Raw genomic sequence first — 26,278 nt, 5'->3', positions numbered from 1 at the left:
CCAAACTCTGCACAAAAACAACAAAGGAGAACAATTTATTTTATTCATAAAGCGTCAATTCACAACAAACGTAATCTCAAGGCGCTTCAAAAATACAATCCAGTTCAAGCCAACAATATGACAGGGGAAATTTTAAAAAAATTAACAAAAAATGTATAATAACAATAATTATGTATTGGAAGGCAGAAAAACTACTTGAAACTATTCTGAAAATCCATCTTTTAAGAGGCGTTTTTCAGCAGTGAAATGTAGCTGTGTGTTCTCTGAGGTTGTTGTTTTTTTTTTTTTTCAAATAAGTAAAAAAGCAAAGCAGGCAGCACTGTGAGGACCACTTCTTTGATTTCTCCATTGCTTTTAATACAATTCAGCCTGAACTGGCACAGCTGTGTGAATAAGGTGTGTTTTCTACACAACACCGGTCCTGTACTCACTCTCATTGCTACAGTGAACGCAGTGCTTGGTCCATTACTGTTGATGAGAAATGATTGTTTACTTGCATCTGCTGCTAAATTACAGCTACACTGCTAAACTATTTCCCTCTGGGATCAAAAGAGTAACCATCTACATTTACATAGAGAGCTGGAGTCTTTTTGGTATGACTGGAGGAATAGCTTCATTATGTCTGTGTTACTGCATTAGATTCCTTAGCAAAAAGTAGTTTATTCGAGTGTACTACAAGTATACTTATTCTATACTAAAACTGAGGCAGTATACTTGAAGTTTACTTTTTATATACTATATTTTTTATATTTAAGAATAGTATTTATAGGGAAGTATACATGGCTTATACTGAAATGTATAAAGAAAAGTATAATACAAAGTACATTGATACTAAGACTTACACTTATACTTTAATACTAAAGCTTATACTTGCGCAAAGGACTTACTTCAGCAAAGGACTTGATTTCATCAAGGCTCTTTGTTTTTTAAATGCACGTCTTTAATGATTGAAGCAGGCATTTGTAAATACACTGTTTGGTATCTTTTAAGATGTTATTTAAATATATCAAACTTGTTCTCAACATTCTGTCTTGTGATTTTGTAAATACATTGCAGTATACTAAGTATATTTCAAGTATATAACTATGGGACTGGATAGTGTAGTGGTAACATTGACACCTTTCATGTGACCTGGGTTCAAATTCCCTGCATGTACTACCTCCAGTAGGGGTCCTCAGGCAAGACCCCCTTACCCTACCCGCCTACCAGTGCAAGTTGCTTTGGATAAAAGCATCTGCCAAATACATAAACATAAATATTATGCTACAAGTAATGTGCTAATCAAACTTACAAGTAAACTTTACTAGTAAAATAGTATTTTTTTTAGTTTTGGTCCTTCTAAGTTCATAAAGTATACTTAAAGTATACTTAAATAAACTAAAATGTGGACTGGAAGTGTTAGAGTTTTTAGTTGTTATCTCATGATATATCCTGTGTTACAATTACATTCCAGTACAATTAAACCTCGATCAGACTGGAGGCCCAGAGTAAAACAATAAACATGAGGCAGTGCAGGGCATCTCACCACTGGTAACAGACCTTAACAAAGGAGAAATAATCAGGCCATGCCCAGATTCTCCATGTAATACACCAATCTTTCCAGTACAAAAAGCAAATGGTAAAGACTCGCGTATGATCCAAGATCTACGTGCTGTAAATGAAGCAGTTGAAACAAGAGCACCAAATGTCCCTGATCCACACACATTGTTAAACTCTCTAAAGCCTGATAAAAAGTTGTTTACTGTAGTTGACCTCAGTAACGTGTTTTTCTAAGTCCCAATTCACCCAGACTCTCAGTTCTGGTTTGTATTCCCATATGAGGGTCAAAGGTACACATACACCAGACTGCCACAAGGGTTCGCTGACAGTCCCACCATCTTCACACAAGCAATAAGGGCCTGTTTGGCAGATTTTCACATGTCCGAGCGAAGCCAGCTGCTTGTGTATGTGGATGACATTTTGGTGGCGTCAGAAACAGAGGAAGCATGCAGAGAAGATTCTCTTGCTCTATTGCAGCACCTCTGCAAAACTGGAAACAAAGTGTCAAAAAATAAACTCCAGTGGGTGAGAACCTGCAGGCAGACAGATACAGACAGCTAGAAAACAAACTATAGCTGACGTGCCTAAACCAGAGACAAAGAAGCAAATTATGTTCTTCTTAGGACTGTGTAATTACTGCAGAGCTTGGATACCACATTATGCAGAAAAAACTCACACTTTGCAGGACCTCATTTACGGTGTCTGATAAAATTAAGTGGACCCCTGAAACTGAGGCAGCATTTGTAGTTTTAAAACAAGCATTGATGGAAACCACAACTCTCGTGTTACCAGACTACAGTAAAACCTTTGTTCAGACAATGGACTGCAGAAATGGCTACATGACTTCAGTGTTGTTACAGAATCATGGTGGCAGATTAAAACCTGCAGCTTTCTACTCAAATAAATTGGACCCAGTGGCCCAAGCTTTACCTGAGTGTGTCCAAGCTTTTTGTGCAGCTTCTCTGGCAGTCATCCAATCAGCAGATGTTGTGTTGTTTCATAAAATGGAACTTTTGGTCCCACATGCTGTGGATGTGCTGTTATTGCAAAGAAAAATGAATTTCCTTTCATCAGCCAGACATTTATCATACACGGCTACACTGTTGTCTCAGCCCCAGTACAAAAGATGTACTGTCTTAAACCCTGCAACATTGAGTCCATAACCTGAAGATGGCACAACACACAACTGTATGGAAACAACAGAACATTTGCAGTTACCACGACCAGACCTCAGTGATAAACCTCTTACTGTAGGAGAAAAATGGTTTGTTGACGGGTCATGTTCGAAAGACCCGCAAGGTAACAACCAAAGTGGCTATGCAATAGTCCAACTGCCTTCCAAAGTTGTAGAGGCAGCCAAACTCCCTAGCCAAATGTCAGCACAAGCTGCTGAGCTTATTGCACTGAGTAGAGCATGCAAATTAGCAGAAGGACATGAAGTAACAATCTACACTGACAGCCAATATGCTTTCTCAACCATGTTTTATTTAGCTAAACAACGGGAATGCAGAGGCATGAGTACATCCACAGGTAAACCTGTAACACATGCATCTCTTTTGATTGATCTCCTTCAAGCTATATAGTTGCCAGCCAAACTAGCAGTGTGTAAATGTGTGGCACACACTACAGGCAAAGATGAAGTCTCTAATGGCAACAGATTTGCAGATCAAGTAGCAAAAAAAGCAGCTAGAGGAAAACATGGACATGACAAATTTTTATTGCACACAGATGATAAACAATTAATTGACCAAACTGTACTAACAGATATTCAATAAAATGCATCAGTACAAGAAAAACAGATGTGGGCCACAAAAGGTGGGCTTTGCCATGTGTCAACAGGAGGGATGAGTGCTATCATACAACAACACTTTACAACTTATGGGTTAAACTCCTATTTAAAAAACTTTTGTAAAGCATGTCTTGTGTGTGTGAAACACAACCCCCAAGGAAATATGACACCAACAAGAGGCTCTTTTCCAAAACCCTGTTACCCGTTTCAAACAATGCACATGGACTTCACACAAAGTGGACCTTATAAGTACTGTTTAGTGATGATCGATGCTTTTTCCAAATGGGTTGAGATAGTTCCATCAAAACTAGCTGATGCACCAGCAGTAGCTAAGGCTATTTGCAAAACTAGCCAGACCCATACAGACCCATCTCGCAGCCAAATGGATGAATAAAACTGAAGCGAAATGTATGGCCTCAATGGCAGGTATTGGGTTTCAACATAGCAATATTGTGATCAATAACTGATCCCCTTTGGGGAGTGGAAAACAGGACATGCAGAACATTGTTCTGGGCCAACATGAACATCACAGTCAGAGGAAAACCCACACCACAGGTAGCATATCTCCACATTCCCAAAGGGCAGAACTTCACTTGCTTCACCCAAGGAAATAAAACATATCTGTGCACAAGCAAGGACTGCCCACAGGGAGGAGCCTGGATGGGAGCTCTAAGCATCACTTCTGAGTGCCAAGACGGAAATGTTACGGCACTGGAGAAGGCTCCCCAACTAACATATCCGCGCCGTTGAACGGGATGTACTTCATTCAGAACGGGTGGTGGCTACGTGGACATGATGTATATCCAATGCTGCCCATCAACTGGACGGGAGCCTGCGCGCCGGTGTGGATCACCGACCACACCTATAAGATCTGTCGTGGCCAACTGCCCATCCTTCATAAACGACAACAGAGAGGTGTCACAGTCTTCAAACCACACAATCCCATCTGGGGCTCAGATGTCCCAGCCGAACACAAGGTTTGGAGCGCAAGTGCTAAAGTGGTACATTCCCTCTTCCCTTGGGATGGTATCGAAGAACATGCACTGTATATTGAAACTCTGAATTATCACTTCCAGTCTTTCGTTAACTTTTCTTTGCAGATAGAAAGTGGCCAGAGTTGTGAACTCCAAGCCACACGGCTGATGGTTCTCCAGAACAGAATGGCTCTGGACTTAATCACCACAGCACAAAGTGGAGTATGTCACATTATAGGTACCTCCTGCTGCACCTATATCCCTGGAGAAAATGACACCCACATAAATGAGGCAATGACCTCCCTGTGAAATCTGCAACAAACTATGTCATGAGAAACAGCACAACAACAATGGGACTTTCTCACGTGGCTGACGACCGGCACCTGGTGGTAACTACTTTTAAAGATCGTGACCCCCTTCTTTGGTGTACTGATCTTATTCTGTTTGTTTAAACTTGTGTGATCGCTTGTCTCAAATCTATGATAACTAAAACTGTCACTTCCACCATGGTAAGTCTACAAATGATCCACGGAGCATGACGATTACATTTCAACCAACCAAAGACAAGTCTGTGATGACTATGATGACTGTTCTTCACATGTGTAAAGCATAAAGAAACTAAGAATGACTTCTACATTGAAAATGTCCAAAACAAGTGATGTAGAATTTTCTGCCTACCACAGTGAACCACAAGAAATTCTGTTATGTTTGCATATGTTGTTTTTGTATCTCATTCGATAAATGTTAGAGTTTTTAGTTGTTATCTCATGATATACCCTGTGTTACAATTCCATTCCTGTGCTTTAATTGCACTCATGTGCTATACCATAAATATCCTATGTGCCACATATGGATCATATACTGCATTAGTTCCAATCATGTGATGATGAAATGTGTGTGCGTATGAACAAAGGGAGATGCCTCAGGACGGAGTCTTCCAGAGGTCAACAGAGTTCAAACTACAACGCACAATGCCTGATTCAAACTAGTTTATAGATGTATCTCTTTGTATGATTATCTTCAAGGTCTCACACTCTGAATTTGCAGATGTGTCTCCATATCTAAACATTAGACAGAGTCACGCACTCTGAACTTTCTATGCAACCTTTTGTTTTGTAAAGCTCTTCCCCTTTTTCCTATCTTTGAATAAAACCAGGCTGCTGCAAGGAGGGAGTCGGAGATTGCTGGAGGTTGCTTAGACACATACACCTGTGCCTGAAGCAGCAACGGCTCTCCCCTTTTGCAAAAGCTGAACTTTATATTGATCTCTTGTGTGGTTATTTGTATTTAAGGTGGGACTTCGTTAATAAGAACGAAAACCCTATCAGTATAAGTATATACCTAGTACACTAGTAGTATATAGATGAGTGTACTTGTATACCTGAAAGTATACTTTTATAAACTCAAATATGTTCCAATTTAGTCCGAAGATGTATTAAATTAGTATACTTTCTAGGACACTACAAGTACATGGTCTCTAGTATACTTGCTATACTTATTCTTATGCTCAAACATACATCCATTTATTCACTGCCATGTATACTTGGATAATTGCCCTTGCTGAAATAAGGAGCATAAGCCAACTATAGCTATAATCGAATTAATCTCATCATGTAGACAAAACTAGCTGATGGCTAAAGACTGTGTCTTTAACCAACGTACAAACAGACAGAAACTAACCCTTCGTTCACCAACGTCCTGTTGAAGCCTTGATGGTTGAACCTCTCTGGTTGCTTCTTTAATCCGGCTCAAACTGATACGAACAGTTTACCTTCTGTCACTTCACCACCATCATCAGTTGCAGCAGCAGCTGGATCAACAGATGATTTGTGGGAGCATATTGATAATTTCTTCAGTTAGACTCATGAAGTTCACAGTGCAACTGCTAAATTGAAAACACATTTAACTTAATTCCACTGTTGAATGATCCCTTAGTTTACTGGTGGTACACATTAGCTGTACATCATCTGTAACCAGTGAGCCCTATGAAAGAATTCCTTTCTAAGGCTGGGATGTAAAAACAGAAATGAGTAGACTAGGCTCCAAAACAGCAGAACCACTCAATTTCTAAATAAAAACCTTTATATACCAATTGATGTTGTTTCTTTATCAACTCTTTTTATCCATCTTGTTACTCATTGAAATAAACACAGTCAATAGATCATCTACCCAATTGTTATGTCTGACACATGAAACTGAAATGCCAAGCAACAGAAAGAGCCTCACAGATAAGAATTAGACTAATAATCAGACACAACAGGAAACTTACTGGCTATGATTTAATGACTTCAACTTAATCGAGACACGAGGGAATCAAAAATAGTTGTCACCATGGAGATTTTGCATTGTTTTGAAGCCAGGCACCGAGGTTCATGCCCCTACAGGTCAGATCTGTTGGTGGCCCAACGTGGAGTTTTTAGCTTCTGCTGCTGAGCAGCTTTACAAAATAATGCAGGAGAGTTTTTTTTTTTTTTTATTAATGCAACACATCTTTATTGAAACTGATTGTAGAATAACTTTAAACATTCAGAGAAACAGTCAAACATGTGAAATTCAAACAGTTTTAAAACGAAGTGATAAAAAGACAAACAGAAAAATTTGAATAAAATATGTATTTTTATTATTGGAGAATAGCTTTAAATATTAAGAGACAGACAAAAACATGCAATAAAGTTTTAAAATAAGCACAGTAGAAATAAAATATAGTTAAGATCTTTATTTTGAAGTCGAGAAATATAATTTTGATTGAAACTGTTGCCTGTTTCTCTTGTTGCCGTCGACTGTTCTCTGCTGTGTTTTTCCATTTCCCTGTTATTTATTTGAATATGTTTTTATGCATTCACACCTCCTGCTACCACCTGCTTCTGTCTACATTTGGGTCTTTCTTTGAACAAATCTAATGAATTTATTGCTTTCTTTTTCTTCTTTCTCTTCGGGTCAGCCCAAATGTCTTCTCAGTTAACTTACAGTCTGATCCTTCCTGGCTGGATGTCTCTTGTGGGACGCTGTCATGGCTGTTTCCTGGGCTGCCTTTGTTTTCTGTTTCCTTCATTGTTTTTTCCTGGGGAACAGGGTCTTGTTCTGTGATGCCTCTGCTGGTCGACGGCAGGTTCTCCAGACCTCCTTCTTCTGCTCCTTCATGTTTGAATAAATTTGAGAAGCTTCTCTTCACAGACTTAAACAACGGCCTGACCTCTTTTTGTTTTTTGTTGTCATCTCCAGGTTGTTGTGAGGTTCCCTTTAAATGTACGACGTCATCCCCAGATTGAAGCTTCTCCTCCAGTTTGACATCAACATTATGAACTTCAGCAACACTCATTTCTGCCTTTGTACCTGTGGTCTTGTTTTTAACTACTATTACATCATAGATTTCATTTAATTGTTGGTTCATTGTAAGAACGTTGGAACGGATTTCCTCAGTATCGTGAGCAAATTTTTCCCCGTCTTGTAATGCGCATCTATCAGCTCTTAAGCCTTTTTCATGCCGTTTCCTGCAGTTATGCTTAGGGCTAGTGTCCAGTTTATGAGTCTCCAGTTTATCACTTGTTGTGGGAGCAGATTTGTTCTGCATTTCATCAAGCGGTTCAGTGAGGTGATCTAATTTTGAAACAGTGTCAGCAAACTGAACTGTTTTTTTATTTTGATTTAAAGGCCTCCGTCCTGTTGATGTATTTGAGCTTTCAGAAATCTGCAGATCATTGTAAATCATTTCCTCCAGGCTGGTTTTGGATTCTTGCTGTTTGAATGCTGGAGTTTCCTTTCCTGCATGTTCTTGCATCTCTGCATTGAAAATGCCTGCAAGCTCAGTACTTTGTAGTTTACCTTCATTTTTATTTGTGACATTTTCAGAAACTCGCAGTTCAGTCTTAAACTTATCCTGACTGTTGTGAGGTTTGGACAAAGATTCCTCCTCCTCCCTGAATTCTTCCATTAATGTATCCAATGGTGAATCATCCTCCATGAAATTGCCAATCTGACTTCGAAGATCTGTTACAAACTGTACTATTCTATCAATATACGTGGGAAGTTTAGTCGGTTCACTTTTATAGACCTTCTCCTGGCTGTTCATAAGTTTGGACAAAGATTCATCCTCCTCTCTGAATTCTTCTATTAACTTTTCCAAAGGTGAATTACCCTTCATGAAATTGTCAATCTGACTTTGAAGATCTGCTTTCAGAGTTTCAAGCTGTTCTTGTTGGGAATTTAAATTGAAAACAGTGGAAGGTTTGTTGGTGGATTCAGGTGAAGACTGTTTCTGTCCTGTGCTTTGTTGTGGCACACAGCAACAAATTTGTCCCTCGTCATCCATAAAATAAATGCCTTTTTCCCGATCCTGTGTGCAGTCGCTGATCTGTGTCGGACGCTGTTCCTTTTGGCGGGATGTGATGTTGTCCATAACAGTTTTCTTAAGGAATGGTTGATAAGTCTTATTCAGAGTCCCCCTGTCAAGGGATTTGAGTTTTTCACCATTAAAGTCTGCAAGCATCTGAGCTATCTGAATAATTTTACCTATTTTGTTCTTGTAGTTTATTTTCAAGTTGTTATTGTACCTGATGGCATTCCATATTTTTCCTGTTAAATCTTCTATATCTCTTTCTATATTTTCGGACATACGGTCCAACTTTCCAAGTAGATTCTCTGGTTGGTCCAAAGTTTGCCCCTGTCCAAGGTTTTCATCGCGACAGTAAGGCATCTGAGCTTTCAGCAGTTCAATAGAATTCTCCGCTTCCTTCGTCTTAATCTTAAGGTCATGCTCTTCTTCTTTAAAAATCATGAACTCCTCATAGAGGGTCTGTCTTGATTCCATCAGAACCAGGTGTTCAAGTTCTTCGTTATTGTCAGAATAACTCTGTGAAGGCTCCATCTTGTCTTCCATTGCGTGCTCTCTGTGTTCGTTTGTCTCTGAAAGGTTTTGCATAAGTTTTGACATAATTCTGGGTATATATACATACAACCTATGTTCTGATGTCATATATGACATCAGTATTCTGATGACATCAATGTTCTGTCATCATCAGTCAAAGATTACATAAAGGAGCATATCTGAGCTTAGGGCGGAGTTTAAGTTGCCCCACTCCTAAACTTTGAAGTTGCTGAAAGTAAAAGGGGATGTTTTCTGATGACATCACGCTTCATTTCACCTTCCTAATAATAAGACTCACCACTGCAAGTGCAATTAAAAAAAGGAAGCAATAGAACAGAACAGAACAGAATAGAATAGAACAGAGCAGAATAGAATAGAATAGAATAGAATAGAATAGAATAGAACAGAACAGAATAGAACAGAGTGGAAAAGGACAGATCGTTATTGTCATTGTGTTCCTTTAAACCATGTGTGCAGAGGGGAATTTAAAGCACTGTACCCTCTCTACTTCCTCCCCATGTATTTACAGTCAACCCTTTGGTTTTTGTGATGTTTCAGTCCAACCTCGTCCCTACAGACTGTCTCATTATTGTCTGATTGGTCTATCAGTCCTGCTACTGAGGCATCATCAGTACTTTTGACAATAATGTTGACATCCGTTCCATCAGGAAGCAGTCATGGCCCTGGTGTGTCAGGAGAGTGTGAGCTCTCTCCAGATGTTGGATGCTGTTTATCACAAAAGTTCATAACTGGCTGTAAACTCCTCACTCACTGCTGCACTTTGTACTCTCTGGTTAAGTGCTCATCATCCATATACAGACTTTTTCATTAGAATAATTCAATTTTCAAATTCATCCTTGGTCTACTTCCAGCATATTTATCTTCCTAATGCCACAGTTCTTTGCTATCTCCAGTGTTCCCTTAGTGCATATGGAGTTTCTGCCCCTTTGACCTGGAACAGGAGTTAAGGAATTTATACTTCCTTATACTTTATAAAGCACAATTGGGAACCTGTTTTTAATACTTTCTTGTGCTTTTAATTTTTACTTTTTATTTAAAAGCTGTATGTACTGTATTAATGATTGTTATTTTGTAATTGATTTGTTAGATTATATTTTTGAAATAGGTCTCTCTTGAGAATGAGACTTTGTGTCTCAATGAGATTAGCTGTATGAATAAAGATTAAAAGAAAGTACATGCTGACAAACGGGGACGACCCACAGCGTAATTTGAAGGACCTCATGAAGCAGCATGACACACACACTGCAGAACTCTCCACATAACAGCAGCTTTTGAAACATTACAGCACAGTAAGTTACAATAAAAAGAAAGAAAATTATAAATATATAGACACAGGCAAAACTCAAGACAGGACATTTATCCAAGAAAGACAAGAATAAAGTACATCTGACTTTATGCTTCATGTAATTTGCCATCCATGTCCTGTTCCTGGAGATGAGTCCTTATAATTGCTGAGTGTGACAGGTGTACTGATATTCTGACCCAATGCAGTGAAATCTGACAGATATGGTCAGAGTACGGAAATAAAAACTAAGCTCCAGCTTTAAATTTAGAATCATCTCCAGCTCCTCTTAGAGTAGCGGTGGATGAATCATACGTTCCTCCACACAGATATTATACAAAGTACATTTGAAAGTTTTCACATACTGTACGTACACACATACTGGCGTATTGTAACTTCCTGTTGAATTATAGCTCTCTGTGGGCAGATGTTTCCGATCACATTTCTTGTGAATATTTGCAAATTAATTCAACATAAATATCCTAAGGAAACAAATCAAACTTAAATATTTTATATGATAAATTAACTCTCAAATATCCAGTAATATCAGTGCAAATGTTAAAACATAATCCACGAATAGAAACATTAAAGATGTGTTTAAATGTGTCACCCTTGTGATTAATGCCTTAAAACACGATGAAGAAATGACTCTTTTATAAACCACAAGGAGTTATAAAATAAAACTGTTTTGATTATAGCTGTACTGGTTCAGCATTGAAACATGTCAAGATCCTGTAGCCAGGTGGTAAATTATTAATACCATTTCCCACTTAGGTCTTGGAAATGCACATTTAAAGTGTTCAGAATCAGGTAAAATGTGGTTTGTTGCTATTCATTTTGTATTGTGAAGTGTGTTGTTTTGATTATTTGATATGTGAAATGCATGAAATTCAAAATGTGAACTGCAAGTTACTGTAATGTTGCACACTTTGGACACTAGATAGTAGTGTAGCATTTGCTAATACTTAATGTACCAAGCTGGAGATGCACTGATGATGCATACATTTTCATTCACTTTCTTTGGCGTCGCAATATTCTCTGAGCTTTTCTTATTGTATCCAGATGTACTAACATGCCATTTAGAAAATTGTACAAAAGATCACAATGCAACTTAGAGAGGATGTTGCAGATTTTAGTTCCTTGAACACTTGGGGAACTTTCTGCTTCTGCAGAACCTTGTTCTGCCGCGTTCTCTTTATATACTGTCCAACTCACCTTTGAAGAACAACGCTGGTTAATGGTTCTGTGTTTTTAGGCCTGTTGTCTACACATAAAAATATAGTTTTTATACCTGTTATTTTATAACTGCAGTTTTAGACTGCTTAATTTATACAAATTGCAGTCAGCTGGTGTCTGAGAGCAACACGTGACATGCTTGATGTAACTTTATGCATCGATAACCTTTGTTTTCTTCTCTTCTGTTAGACCGAGGATGTAAGTGATTGTATTTTCTTTCTTTTTTTTTGAGGGGTCATTTCCTTTTAGGCTTAGTTTTGTTTTGTTTGTTGGGAAACAATCTTTGGAAAAACTGCATCCAGTGTTTAGATACAATATATTGCCAAAAGTATTTGCTCATCTGGCTTTACATGCATATGAACCTAAGTGACATCCCATTCTATATCCATAGGGTTTAAAATTTTGTCGGCCCACCCTTTGCAGCTATAACAGCTTCAACTCTTCTGGGAAAGCTCTCCACAAGGTTTAGGAGTGTGTTTATGGGAATTTTTGACCATTCCAGAAGCACATTTGTGAGGTCAGACACTGATGTTGGATGAGAAGGCTTGGCTCGCAGTCTCCGCTGTAATTCATCCCAAAGGTGTTCTTTTGGGTTGAGGTAATTACTCTGTCCAGGCCAGTCAAGTTCTTCCGCGCCAAACTCGCTCATCCATATCTTTATGGACATTGCTTTGTTCACTGGTGTGCAGCCATGTTGGAACAGGAAGGGGCCATCCCCAAACTGTTTCCACAAAGTTGGGAGCATGAAATGATCCAAAATCTCTTGATATGCTGAAACATTCAGAGTTCCTTTCACTGGAACTAAGGGGCAAAGCTCAGCTCCTGAAAAACAAGCCCACACCATAATCCCCCCTCCACCAGTCTTTGCACTTGGCACAATGCAGACAGACAAGTACCGTTCTCCTGGCAACTGCCAAACCCAGACTTGTCCATCAGATGGCCAGATGGAGAAGCTTGATTCGTCACTCCAGAGAACGCATCTCCACTGCTCTAGAGTCCAGTGGCGGCATGTTTTACACCACTGCATCCGACGCTTTGGATTGCACTTGGTGATGTATGGCTTGGATGCAGCTGCTCGGCTGTGGAAACCTATTCCATGAAGCTCTCTACGCACTGTTCTTGAGATAGTATGAAGGCCACATGAAGTTTGCAAAGTCGGATTGCATTGAAACTTCTCTTTGATCCAATCCCCCGTCCTGAGTGTGCACGATGTGACTGTGGGGAGAAAAAACTCCCTTTTAACAGGAAGAAACCTCCATCAGAACCAGAACCAGGAAGGGTGGCCATCTGCCTCGACCAGCTGGGCGTTGGGGACAGGAAAGAGGGGACAACAAGCACCATAACACCAGGCCAGGAATACCTGCAGAGAAAGAGAAACATTTAATGACAGTTAATGACAACAATAATGTCATATGTACATGGAGAGTTAAGAGAGCAGAGGGAGGAGAGGTGCATCATGGGAGGTCCCCCAGCACTCTAGGCCTATAGCAGCTTAACTATGCGATGTTTCAGGGTCACCTGAGCCATCCCTAACTATAAGCTTTATCAAAAAGGAAAGTTGTAAACCTAATCTTAAAGGTAGAGAAGGTGCCTGCTTCCTGAACCCAAACGTGATTCATACCTCTTATCTGGAGCTCCGTTCTCACACAGGGGTACCTGGGTGGACCGCAGAAAAAGTAGGACATGATGTAAAAAGAATGTTCTTGAAATGAAAGTCCTTAATCTGGACTGAACATTGCACACATTTGTGTTCACATATGCTGGAACTTCTCTAGAAAACGAAATGTGTGAAAACTGCTGAAAAATGAAAAACAGGTCAGTTAAACAAGTTACATCAAGTCTAAAAAAAAAACTAGTTTTATTTTTGTTGTTTTTCTAACTGTCATAGTTCAAGTTTGTTGCATTGATGATTATTGTAGTTTGAATTTTGTTGTATTTCTGTTGGTTGTAGTTTGAGTTTGTTGTTTTTCCAACTGTCATAGTTGGAGTTTTCTTTGCATTTCTTTTAGTTGCAGTTTTAGCTTTATTGTGTTTCTCATTGTAGTTTGAGTTTTTTTGTTGTGGTTCAGTTTTTTGTAGGTGTGTTTTCAGATTTTCTTATTTTTCAAACTCTTATTTTTTAATCTAGTTCTCTGTAACAGTAGTTTTGATTTTTGTGTTTGCTGTGTTTTGGACCTCAGGGACACCGTAGTTAACGTTTTCCTTCATTTCCGTATCGCGGTTCGTTGTCGTGAAACCACTAGGGGGCGGGGCATCAGCTGACTGTCAGAAAGGGTTTTTAATTCGGGAGCAGAGGACTCAGACCAGAAGTACGCGCTTCATCACCAGCACACGCGTCTGTCACCGGGACCCGGGTTTAACGGTACCGGGGTTCGGTTTAGTTTCAACTGTAACTTGGAGTAACGGAACAGCCACGAAACTCTTTGACGCCACGGTTTACTGAGGTGACGTTACTGTGGGTTATTTTACTCCGTTATTCCGAGAATGATCTATCAGACTTTTATTTCAGTTTATCTAATTATGAAATATGTGTTTGTCTTTGTTGCAATGACCTATAAACTGTAGTTTAATGTTTAAACCTGCACAGAAGGAGTTTATAACCACTTTATAAGCAGTTCTGCTGTAAATACATTCCTCTAAAAACATGATCTACGATAACAAAGGACATTAATCTCGTTTGAGCTATTTATATATTTTGAATTTAAGCAATTTCCTTTCATGAAAGAAGTTGTCTGACTTCAGCGTGTTTTATTTTCAATCGTCTGAAATCGACAGATTGAAAAGTTTTTCTAATGTAGAGGAAAAAAGATTTTATATGTAAACAATTACTTTCCTTTCTCCTGGTCAATAAATCAGCTGATCGCCACAGTTTGATTATAATGGAATACATTAGTTAGTCATTTCGGTCTGAAAGTCACAAAAAAAGTTCAAAATGAAAGAAAGAAAATAATAATCAATCAGTAGAGTGTGTATACACATACATACTCCATGTAAACACACTAAACGAACATAGACACTGAGTGCAAGTATCTTGAAGAAGAACTGTTATGGAAAAATCACCTTTTCTGTGCTTGAGAGCAAATATTTGGATGTCTGAAACCACTACCAACTCAAAAATTCAGACAAAAACTGAACCCTGGCATTTTGTTTTTATCCCATATTTCTGAAAATGTGACGTTCAGTCAGATGTTGAGATTTTTAAGGAAAAGGTAAATCACTTCCTCCATCTGTACCTCCATCTAAGTTCAACTTCAGATGAGGCTGCAGTCACTGTATTGTGGAAGTGGGATGTTTCAACTCTTTTGCTGCTGATTTGTTTTTGATAGTAACACCAACTCTCAATATTAGTTGTATAATTTACTCAAATGAAGAGATAAATCGGCTATTAATGTTCTGTCCAGCCTGGCCACATGAAAAGGTGTAGTTATTGCACGCCTAATCATTTGGCGTGTTGTTACAATGCTTTTATGTACTTTTACGTGTCATTTTATGCTGTGTATTTGGATGAAATTACGTCCTGCCCTGTACTTTTACCTTAGCGCTAACCAATTCACAGTGTCATTTTGGTGGTATGTAATGTGATAGGAGGACCCCTAACTGTGCTCTAACCATTAGTCTTTGACATGTTATTTGAACTTAAAACAAGAGGTACCTAAACACAAGCAGGTAGTACCAGTTGCCATTGGTTTTGTTCTGAAATGTGCAATATCTGTGGGTCATATGAAGAAACCACCAATAAGATTGTGTGGCTTTGAGGACAGGTTGCATTGTCAGCTGATTATAAAGATGTTAATTGTCAGTTAATTAATCAGTTAATGCTGTTCATGAGCATCAGTAGTTCTGAGTGACTTTGATCATAAACTGAACGGTTGTATCTAAACCGTCTGCAGATGATGAGGTGACCTCAGAGCTGCCGTCATGGAGGACCTGTTGTGTGTGGCTGCGGCTGTTTTCCAGGCGTGGATGTTCGTGGTGCTCTTCTTCATCGTGCTGCCCGCCATGTTTGGCCTCTCTTTGGGGGTCACAGGGGTCTACATCCAGATCCTGGTCAAAATCCTAGAGGTGACTTCCTCAGTTCACTTCTGTCCTCAGAGGAACTCGTGTCTCTTTACTTCATGTTTGTTCAGACAGGAAGTGAGCAGCAGCATGTTGAAAGTGTGTGTCTTTGTAGTGGGCGACGATCCGCATCCAGAGAGGCCGGCAGGACCAGCCCAGCGTACCCGTCCCTCTGCCCACAGGTGAGTTTGCTCCTGAAAAATATCAGTAATAATAAAAACACGAGTAGATCTGGAGGTCTTGTTGTCAGGTTCATACAAAGACCGACGGGTGTAAAAAACACCTGCTGCAAAGTAACAAATTACACCAGAACAGCGAGAAAAAAAATGAATAAAAGGGGGAAAATGGTTAAAGAAGTGTCAAAATGAAATATCAACAAAAACATGAAGTTATGCAGAAAAAGGTTTCAGATTTGAAAAAGATGTCAAATGTATAAGAATAATAAATGTATAAGATAAATAAAATGAATGAATAAGATAATAAAATGTCAATTAAAGTCACATCAAAATACCTAAAAAAACATATTTAAACAAAAAATGAATTATAAAACACATTTTATATCATTTATATCATGGAAATCAGCAGTTAGGAATACAATGGCAAATATTTATGGAAAATATGCTGATAAAAACAATCAAACATTTACAAATGAAAATAAATTGTATATATTTATATTTTATTGGAGTGTGATAAATGAAAGTGTTGAAAATCATTCAAGGTGATTTATTTTTATTTATTTTAAACTGTTTGTAACATTTTGTAGCGAAAACGATAAATCAGTAATGAATCAATCAAAGATTACATTCTAAAAAGTTTTATTTTTGAATTATTTAAGGCCATACATTGATTCTAAATCTCTGAGAAATCAGTCTGGATTTAATACAAAGATTCTTGTTGTCAAATCAGAGTTCAGGTACCTAAAATAAGTCATAAAGCGTTTTGTTTTGGACATGTGAGATATCCAGATCTTCTCTCTAGTGACAGTTGATCACACTTTTTACATTTTGAGTCATTCTTATGTGATTTTTAAAAAACACTGTAAGTACGGGAGTAAATTATTCGACAAAGGTTTGTAAAGTTTAAAAACTCCTGTTTCTGGAGTGTTGTGATGGTTTTGTTCTGTGTGAAATGGCATCGGGATGAAGTTGGACTTTTAAAATCCTGTTGCAACACCTGGAGGAGCGTCTGTCTGAGCTGCTGCGTGAGCTGTGTTGGACAGTCTGAGAGGCAGCTGTCTGCAGTTCCCTGCGAGTGTGGCTGAGGTGGCCCAGCTGGATTCACCTCAGCCACTGTAAGTTACAGAGAGTGTTGGACCCCTAATTCCCCACCACTCTGAAACTCATTGTTTAGAGTGAGGTGTCTCAACGTCAGTGACGAAACCAACTGATCCCCACTCTGCTAGGTCTAGGGTGCACCTGCATCTCTGATAACTGAGCAGCAATGTGGACACGAAAGGTGTTTCTCAGCACCTGGTGGCTGTAGCGTGTGTATTGTCTGTGTTCATCCTCGGTACTCAAAGTGATCCCAAACCAAACCGGGAAAAGAGATGGACCCATGATGTGGACTGCAAGGAGTGGACATGGGACCCGAAACACCCATTCGACACAAATACCTGGTACAGGTATGTGAAATCCATCATGGGACGGTCTGACGAAACTGAAGGATGTTATGTGTGTTCCAAACTCCCCCCTTCTTCTATACAGACCCATCTCGCAGCCAAATGGATGAATAAAACTGAAGCGAAATGTATGGCCTCAATGGCAGGTATTGGGTTTCAACATAGCAATATTGTGATCAATAACTGATCCCCTTTGGGGAGTGGAAAACAGGACATGCAGAACATTGTTCTGGGCCAACATGAACATCACAGTCAGAGGAAAACCCACACCACAGGTAGCATATCTCCACATTCCCAAAGGGCAGAACTTCACTTGCTTCACCCAAGGAAATAAAACATATCTGTGCACAAGCAAGGACTGCCCACAGGGAGGAGCCTGGATGGGAGCTCTAAGCATCACTTCTGAGTGCCAAGACGGAAATGCTACGGCACTGGAGAAGGCTCCCCAACTAACATATCCGCGCCGTTGAACGGGATGTACTTCATTCAGAACGGGTGGTGGCTACGTGGACATGATGTATATCCAATGCTGCCCATCAACTGGACGGGAGCCTGCGCGCCGGTGTGGATCACCGACCACACCTATAAGATCTGTCGTGGCCAACTGCCCATCCTTCATAAACGACAACAGAGAGGTGTCACAGTCTTCAAACCACACAATCCCATCTGGGGCTCAGATGTCCCAGCCGAACACAAGGTTTGGAGCGCAAGTGCTAAAGTGGTACATTCCCTCTTCCCTTGGGATGGTATCGAAGAACATGCACTGTATATTGAAACTCTGAATTATCACTTCCAGTCTTTCGTTAACTTTTCTTTGCAGATAGAAAGTGGCCAGAGTTGTGAACTCCAAGCCACACGGCTGATGGTTCTCCAGAACAGAATGGCTCTGGACTTAATCACCACAGCACAAAGTGGAGTATGTCACATTATAGGTACCTCCTGCTGCACCTATATCCCTGGAGAAAATGACACCCACATAAATGAGGCAATGACCTCCCTGCGAAATCTGCAACAAACTATGTCACGAGAAACAACACAACAACAATGGGACTTTCTCTCGTGGCTGACGACCGGCACCTGGTGGTAACTACTTTTAAAGATCGTGACCCCCTTCTTTGGTGTACTGATCTTATTCTGTTTGTTTAAACTTGTGTGATCGCTTGTCTCAAATCTATGATAACTAAAACTGTCACTTCCACCATGGTAAGTCTACAAATGATCCACGGAGCATGACGATTACATTTCAACCAACCAAAGACAAGTCTGTGATGACTATGATGACTGTTCTTCACATGTGTAAAGCATAAAGAAACTAAGAATGACTTCTACATTGAAAATGTCCAAAACAAGTGATGTAGAATTTTCTGCCTACCACAGTGAACCACAAGAAATTCTGTTATGTTTGCATATGTTGTTTTTGTATCTCATTCGATAAATGTTAGAGTTTTTAGTTGTTATCTCATGATATACCCTGTGTTACAATTCCATTCCTGTGCTTTAATTGCACTCATGTGCTATACCATAAATATCCTATGTGCCACATATGGATCATATACTGCATTAGTTCCAATCATGTGATGATGAAATGTGTGTGCGTATGAACAAAGGGAGATGCCTCAGGACGGAGTCTTCCAGAGGTCAACAGAGTTCAACCGAGTTCAAACTACAACGCACAATGCCTGATTCAAACTAGTTTATAGATGTATCTCTTTGTATGATTATCTTCAAGGTCTCACACTCTGAATTTGCAGATGTGTCTCCATATCTAAACATTAGACAGAGTCACGCACTCTGAACTTTCTATGCAACCTTTTGTTTTGTAAAGCTCTTCCCCTTTTTCCTATCTTTGAATAAAACCAGGCTGCTGCAAGGAGGGAGTCGGAGATTGCTGGAGGTTGCTTAGACACATACACCTGTGCCTGAAGCAGCAACGGCTCTCCCCTTTTGCAAAAGCTGAACTTTATATTGATCTCTTGTGTGGTTATTTGTATTTAAGGTGGGACTTCGTTAATAAGAACGAAAACCCTATCAGTATAAGTATATACCTAGTGCACTAGTAGTATATAGATGAGTGTACTTGTTGTATACCTGAAAGTATACTTTTATAAACTCAAATATGTTCCAATTTAGTCCGAAGATGTATTAAATTAGTATACTTTCTAGGACACTACAAGTACATGGTCTCTAGTATACTTGCTATACTTATTCTTATGCTCAAACATACATCCATTTATTCACTGCCATGTATACTTGGATAATTGCCCTTGCTGAAATAAGGAGCATAAACCAACTATAGCTATAATCGAATTAATCTCATCATGTAGACAAAACTAGCTGATGGCTAAAGACTGTGTCTTTAACCAACGTACAAACAGACAGAAACTAACCCTTCGTTCACCAACGTCCTGTTGAAGCCTTGATGGTTGAACCTCTCTGGTTGCTTCTTTAATCTGGCTCAAACTGATACGAACAGTTTACTTTCTGTCACTTCACCATCATCATCAGTTGCAGCAGCAGCTGGATCAACAGATGATTTATGGGAGCATATTGATAATTTCTTCAGTTAGACTCATGAAGTTCACAGTGCAACTGCTAAATTGAAAACACATTTAACTTAATTCCACTGTTGAATTCCCTTAGTTTACTGGTGGTACAGATTAGCTGTACATCATCTGTAACCAGTGAGCCCTATGAAAGAATTCCTTTCTAAGGCTGGGATGTAAAAACAGAAATGAGTAGACTAGGCTCCAAAACAGCAGAACCACTCAATTTTTAAATAAAAACCTTTATATACCAATTGATGTTGTTTCTTTATCAACTCTTTTTATCCATCTTGTTACTCATTGAAATAAACACAGTCAATAGATCATCTACCCGATTGTTATGTCTGACACATGAAACTGAAATGCCAAGCAACAGAAAGAGCCTCACGGATAAGAATTAGACTAATAATCAGACACAACAGGAAACTTACTGGCTATGATTTAATGACTTCAACTTAATCGAGACATGAGGGAATCAAAAATAGTTGTCACCATGGAGATTTTGCATTGTTTTGAAGCCAGGCACCGAGGTTCATGCCCCTACAGGTCAGATCTGTTGGTGGCCCAACGTGGAGTTTTTAGCTTCTGCTGCTGAGCAGCTTTACAAAATAATGCAGGAGAGTTTTTATTTTTTTTATTAATGCAACACATCTTTATTGAAACTGATTGTAGAATAACTTTAAACATTCAGAGAAACAGTCAAACATGTGAAATTCAAACAGTTTTAAAACGAAGTGATAAAAAGACAAACAGAAAAATTTGAATAAAATATGTATTTTTTAAATTTTATTGAAATTATTGGAGAATAGCTTTAAATATTAAGAGACAGACAACAATATGCAATAAAGTTTTAAAATAAGCACAGTAGAAATAAAATATAGTTAAGATCTTTATTTTGAAGTCGAGAAATATAATTTTGATTGAAACTGTTGCCTGTTTCTCTTGTTGCCGTCGACTGTTCTCTGCTGTGTTTTTCCATTTCCCTGTTATTTATTTGAAAATGTTTTTATGCATTCACACCTCCTGCTACCACCTGCTTCTGTCTACATTTGGGTCTTTCTTTGAACAAATCTAATGAATTTATTGCTTTCTTTTTCTTCTTTCTCTTCGGGTCAGCCCAAATGTCTTCTCAGTTAACTTACAGTCTGATCCTTCCTGGCTGGATGTCTCTTGTGGGACGCTGTCATGGCTGTTTCCTGGGCTGCCTTTGTTTTCTGTTTCCTTCATTGTTTTTTCCTGGGGAACAGGCTCTTGTTCTGTGATGCCTCTGCTGGTCGACGGCAGGTTCTCCAGACCTCCTTCTTCTGCTCCTTCATGTTTGAATAAATTTGAGAAGCTTCTCTTCACAGACTTAAACAACGGCCTGACCTCTTTTTGTTTTTTGTTGTCATCTCCAGGTTGTTGTGAGGTTCCCTTTAAATGTACGACGTCATCCCCAGATTGAAGCTTCTCCTCCAGTTTGACATCAACATTATGAACTTCAGCAACACTCATTTCTGCCTTTGTACCTGTGGTCTTGTTTTTAACTACTATTACATCATAGATTTCATTTAATTGTTGGTTCATTGTAAGAACGTTGGAATGGATTTCCTCAGTATCGTGAGCAAATTCTTCCCCGTCTTGTAATGCGCATCTATCAGCTCTTAAGCCTTTTTCATGCCGTTTCCTGCAGTTATGCTTAGGGCTAGTGTCCAGTTTATGAGTCTCCAGTTTATCACTTGTTGTGGGAGCAGATTTGTTCTGCATTTCATCAAGCGGTTCAGTGAGGTGATCTAATTTTGAAACAGTGTCAGCAAACTGAACTGTTTTTTTATTTTGATTTAAAGGCCTCCGTCCTGTTGATGTATTTGAGCTTTCAGAAATCTGCAGATCATTGTAAATCATTTCCTCCAGGCTGGTTTTGGATTCTTGCTGTTTGAATGCTGGAGTTTCCTTTCCTGCATGTTCTTGCATCTCTGCATTGAAAATGCCTGCAAGCTCAGTACTTTGTAGTTTACCTTCATTTTTATTTGTGACATTTTCAGAAACTCGCAGTTCAGTCTTAAACTTATCCTGACTGTTGTGAGGTTTGGACAAAGATTCCTCCTCCTCCCTGAATTCTTCCATTAATGTATCCAATGGTGAATCATCCTCCATGAAATTGCCAATCTGACTTCGAAGATCTGTTACAAACTGTACTGTTCTATCAATATACGTGGGAAGTTTAGTCGGTTCACTTTTATAGACCTTCTCCTGGCTGTTCATAAGTTTGGACAAAGATTCATCCTCCTTCATGAATTCTTCTACTTTTTTTTCCAAAGGTGAATCACTATCCATGAAATTGTCAGTCTGACTTTGAAGATCTGTTTCAAACTGTTCTGTTCTATCAATATACGTGGGAAGTTTAGTCGGTTCCCTTTTATAGACCTTCTCCTGGCTGTTCATAAGTTTGGACAAAGATTCATCCTCCTCCCTGAATTCTTCTATTAACTTTTCCAAAGGTGAATTACCCTTCATGAAATTGTTAATCTGACTTTGAAGATCTGCTTTCAGAGTTTCAAGCTGTTCTTGTTGGGAATTTAAATTGAAAACAGTGGAAGGTTTGTTGGTGGATTCAGGTGAAGACTGTTTCTGTCCTGTGCTTTGTTGTGGCACACAGCAACAAATTTGTCCCTCGTCATCCATAAAATAAATGCCTTTTTCCCGATCCTGTGTGCAGTCGCTGATCTGTGTCGGACGCTGTTCCTTTTGGCGGGATGTGATGTTGTCCATAACAGTTTTCTTAAGGAATGGTTGATAAGTCTTATTCAGAGTCCCCCTGTCAAGGGATTTGAGTTTTTCACCATTAAAGTCTGCAAGCATCTGAGCTATCTGAATAATTTTACCTATTTTGTTCTTGTAGTTTATTTTCAAGGTGTTATTGTACCTGATGGCATTCCATATTTTTCCTGTTAAATCTTCTATATCTCTTTCTATATTTTCGGACATACGGTCCAACTTTCCAAGTAGATTCTCTGGTTGGTCCAAAGTTTGCCCCTGTCCAAGGTTTTCATCGCGACAGTAAGGCATCTGAGCTTTCAGCAGTTCAATAGAATTCTCCGCTTCCTTCGTCTTAATCTTAAGGTCATGCTCTTCTTCTTTAAAAATCATGAACTCCTCATAGAGGGTCTGTCTTGATTCCATCAGAACCAGGTGTTCAAGTTCTTCGTTATTGTCAGAATAACTCTGTGAAGGCTCCATCTTGTCTTCCATTGCGTGCTCTCTGTGTTCGTTTGTCTCTGAAAAGTTTTGCATAAGTTTTGACATAATTCTGGGTATATATACATACAACCTATGTTCTGATGTCATATATGACATCAGTATTCTGATGACATCAATGTTCTGTCATCATCAGTCAAAGATTACATAAAGGAGCATATCTGAGCTTAGGGCGGAGTTTAAGTTGCCCCACTCCTAAACTTTGAAGTTGCTGAAAGTAAAAGGGGATGTTTTCTGATGACATCACGCTTCATTTCACCTTCCTAATAATAAGACTTACCACTGCAAGTGCAATTAAAAAAAGGAAGCAATAGAACAGAACAGAACAGAATAGAATAGAACAGAGCAGAATAGAATAGAATAGAATAGAATAGAATAGAATAGAACAGAACAGAATAGAACAGAGTGGAAAAGGACAGATCGTTATTGTCATTGTGTTCCTTTAAACCATGTGTGCAGAGGGGAATTTAAAGCACTGTACCCTCTCTACTTCCTCCCCATGTATTTACAGTCAACCCTTTGGTTTTTGTGACGTTTCAGTCCAACCTCGTCCCTACAGACTGTCTCATTATTGTCTGATTGGTCTATCAGTGCTGCTATTGAGGCATCATCAGTACTTTTGACAATAATGTTGACATCCGTTCCATCAGGAAGCAGTCATGGCCCTGGTGTGTCAGGAGAGTGTGAGCTCTCTCCAGATGTTGGATGCTGTTTATCACAAAAGTTCATAACTGGCTGTAAACTCCTCACTCACTGCTGCACTTTGTACTCTCTGGTTAAGTGCTCATCATCATCCATATACAGACTTTTTCATTAGAATAATTCAATTTTCAAATTCATCCTTGGTCTACTTCCAGCATATTTATCTTCCTAATGCCACAGTTCTTTGCTATCTCCAGTGTTCCCTTAGTGCATATGGAGTTTCTGCCCCTTTGACCTGGAACAGGAGTTAAGGAATTTATACTTCCTTATACTTTATAAAGCACAATTGGGAACCTGTTTTTAATACTTTCTTGTGCTTTTAATTTTTACTTTTTATTTAAAAGCTGTATGTACTGTATTAATGATTGTTATTTTGTAATTGATTTGTTAGATTATATTTTTGAAATAGGTCTCTCTTGAGAATGAGTCTTTGTGTCTCAATGAGATTAGCTGTATGAATAAAGATTAAAAGAAAGTACATGCTGACAAACGGGGACGACCCACAGCGTAATTTGAAGGACCTCATGAAGCAGCATGACACACACACTGCAGAACTCTCCACATAACAGCAGCTTTTGAAACATTACAGCACAGTAAGTTACAATAAAAAGAAAAAACTCAAGACAGGACATTTATCCAAGAAAGACAAGAATAAAGTACATCTGACTTTATGCTTCATGTAATTTGCCATCCATGTCCTGTTCCTGGAGATGAGTCCTTATAATTGCTGAGTGTGACAGGTGTACTGATATTCTGACCCAATGCAGTGAAATCTGACAGATACGGTCAGAGTATGGAAATAAAAACTAAGCTCCAGCTTTAAATTTAGAATCATCTCCAGCTCCTCTTAGAGTAGCGGTGGATGAATCATACGTTCCTCCACACAGATATTATACAAAGTACATTTGAAAGTTTTCACATACTGTACGTACACACATACTGGCGTATTGTAACTTCCTGTTGAATTATAGCTCTCTGTGGGCAGATGTTTCCGATCACATTTCTTGTGAATATTTGCAAATTAATTCAACATAAATATCCTAAGGAAACAAATCAAACTTAAATATTTTATATGATAAATTAACTCTCAAATATCCAGTAATATCAGTGCAAATGTTAAAACATAATCCACGAATAGAAACATTAAAGATGTGTTTAAATGTGTCACCCTTGTGATTAATGCCTTAAAACACGATGAAGAAATGACTCTTTTATAAACCACAAGGAGTTATAAAATAAAACTGTTTTGATTATAGCTGTACTGGTTCAGCATTGAAACATGTCAAGATCCTGTAGCCAGGTGGTAAATTATTAATACCATTTCCCACTTAGGTCTTGGAAATGCACATTTAAAGTGTTCAGAATCAGGTAAAATGTGGTTTGTTGCTATTCATTTTGTATTGTGAAGTGTGTTGTTTTGATTATTTGATATGTGAAATGCATGAAATTCAAAATGTGAACTGCAAGTTACTGTAATGTTGCACACTTTGGACACTAGATAGTAGTGTAGCATTTGTTAATACGTAATGTACCAAGCTGGAGATGCACTGATGATGCATACGTTTTCATTCACTTTCTTTGGCGACGCAATATTCTCTGAGCTTTTCTTATTGTATCCAGATGTACTAACATGCCATTTAGAAAATTGTACAAAAGATCACAATGCAACTTAGAGAGGATGTTGCAGATTTTAGTTCCTTGAACACTTGGGGAACTTTCTGCTTCTGCAGAACCTTGTTCTGCCGCGTTCTCTTTATATACTGTCCAACTCACCTTTGAAGAACAACGCTGGTTGATGGTTCTGTGTTTTTAGGCCTGTTGTCTACACATAAAAATATAGTTTTTATACCTGTTATTTTATAACTGCAGTTTTAGACTGCTTAATTTATACAAATTGCAGTCAGCTGGTGTCTGAGAGCAACACGTGACATGCTTGATGTAACTTTATGCATCGATAACCTTTGTTTTCTTCTGTTCTGTTAGACCGAGGATGTAAGTGATTGTATTTTCTTTCTTTTTTTTTGAGGGGTCATTTCCTTTTAGGCTTAGTTTTGTTTTGTTTGTTGGGAAACAATCTTTGGAAAAACTACGTCCAGTGTTTAGATACACTATATTGCCAAAAGTATTTGCTCATCTGGCTTTACATGCATATGAACCTAAGTGACATCCCATTCTTAATCCATAGGGTTTAAAATTTTGTCGGCCCACCCTTTGCATCTATAACAGCTTCGACTCTTCTGGGAAAGCTCTCCACAAGGTTTAGGAGTGTGTTTATGGGAATTTTTGACCATTCCAGAAGCACATTTGTGAGGTCAGACACTGATGTTGGATGAGAAGGCTTGGCTCGCAGTCTCCGCTGTAATTCATCCCAAAGGTGTTCTTTTGGGTTGAGGTCATTACTCTGTCCAGGCCAGTCA

The 26,278-nt window shown here is 38.8% G+C and overlaps 1 protein-coding gene across 1 annotated transcript; it reads left to right on the top strand.

Moving 5' to 3' along the window:
• Window positions 1-14,003: 14,003 nt before the first annotated feature.
• Window positions 14,004-16,369, top strand: LOC140277088 (glycerol-3-phosphate acyltransferase 3-like). Its single transcript, XM_072371986.1, has 3 exons — window positions 14,004-14,149; window positions 15,596-15,767; window positions 15,877-16,369. The coding sequence occupies exons 2-3, from the start codon at window positions 15,624-15,626 to the stop codon at window positions 15,970-15,972; spliced, it is 240 nt and encodes a 79-aa protein (XP_072228087.1). The 5' UTR covers window positions 14,004-14,149; window positions 15,596-15,623; the 3' UTR covers window positions 15,973-16,369.
• Window positions 16,370-26,278: the final 9,909 nt, after the last annotated feature.

The sequence above is a fragment of the Leuresthes tenuis genome, unplaced genomic scaffold (assembly GCF_036924035.1).
Source record: "Leuresthes tenuis unplaced genomic scaffold, fLeuTen1.0.hap1 SCAF_19, whole genome shotgun sequence".
In the NCBI taxonomy this organism is placed as follows: domain Eukaryota; kingdom Metazoa; phylum Chordata; class Actinopteri; order Atheriniformes; family Atherinopsidae; genus Leuresthes; species Leuresthes tenuis.
Note: the sequence above shows the minus strand (reverse complement) of the source record. Positions and strands in the feature narration are given on the sequence as shown.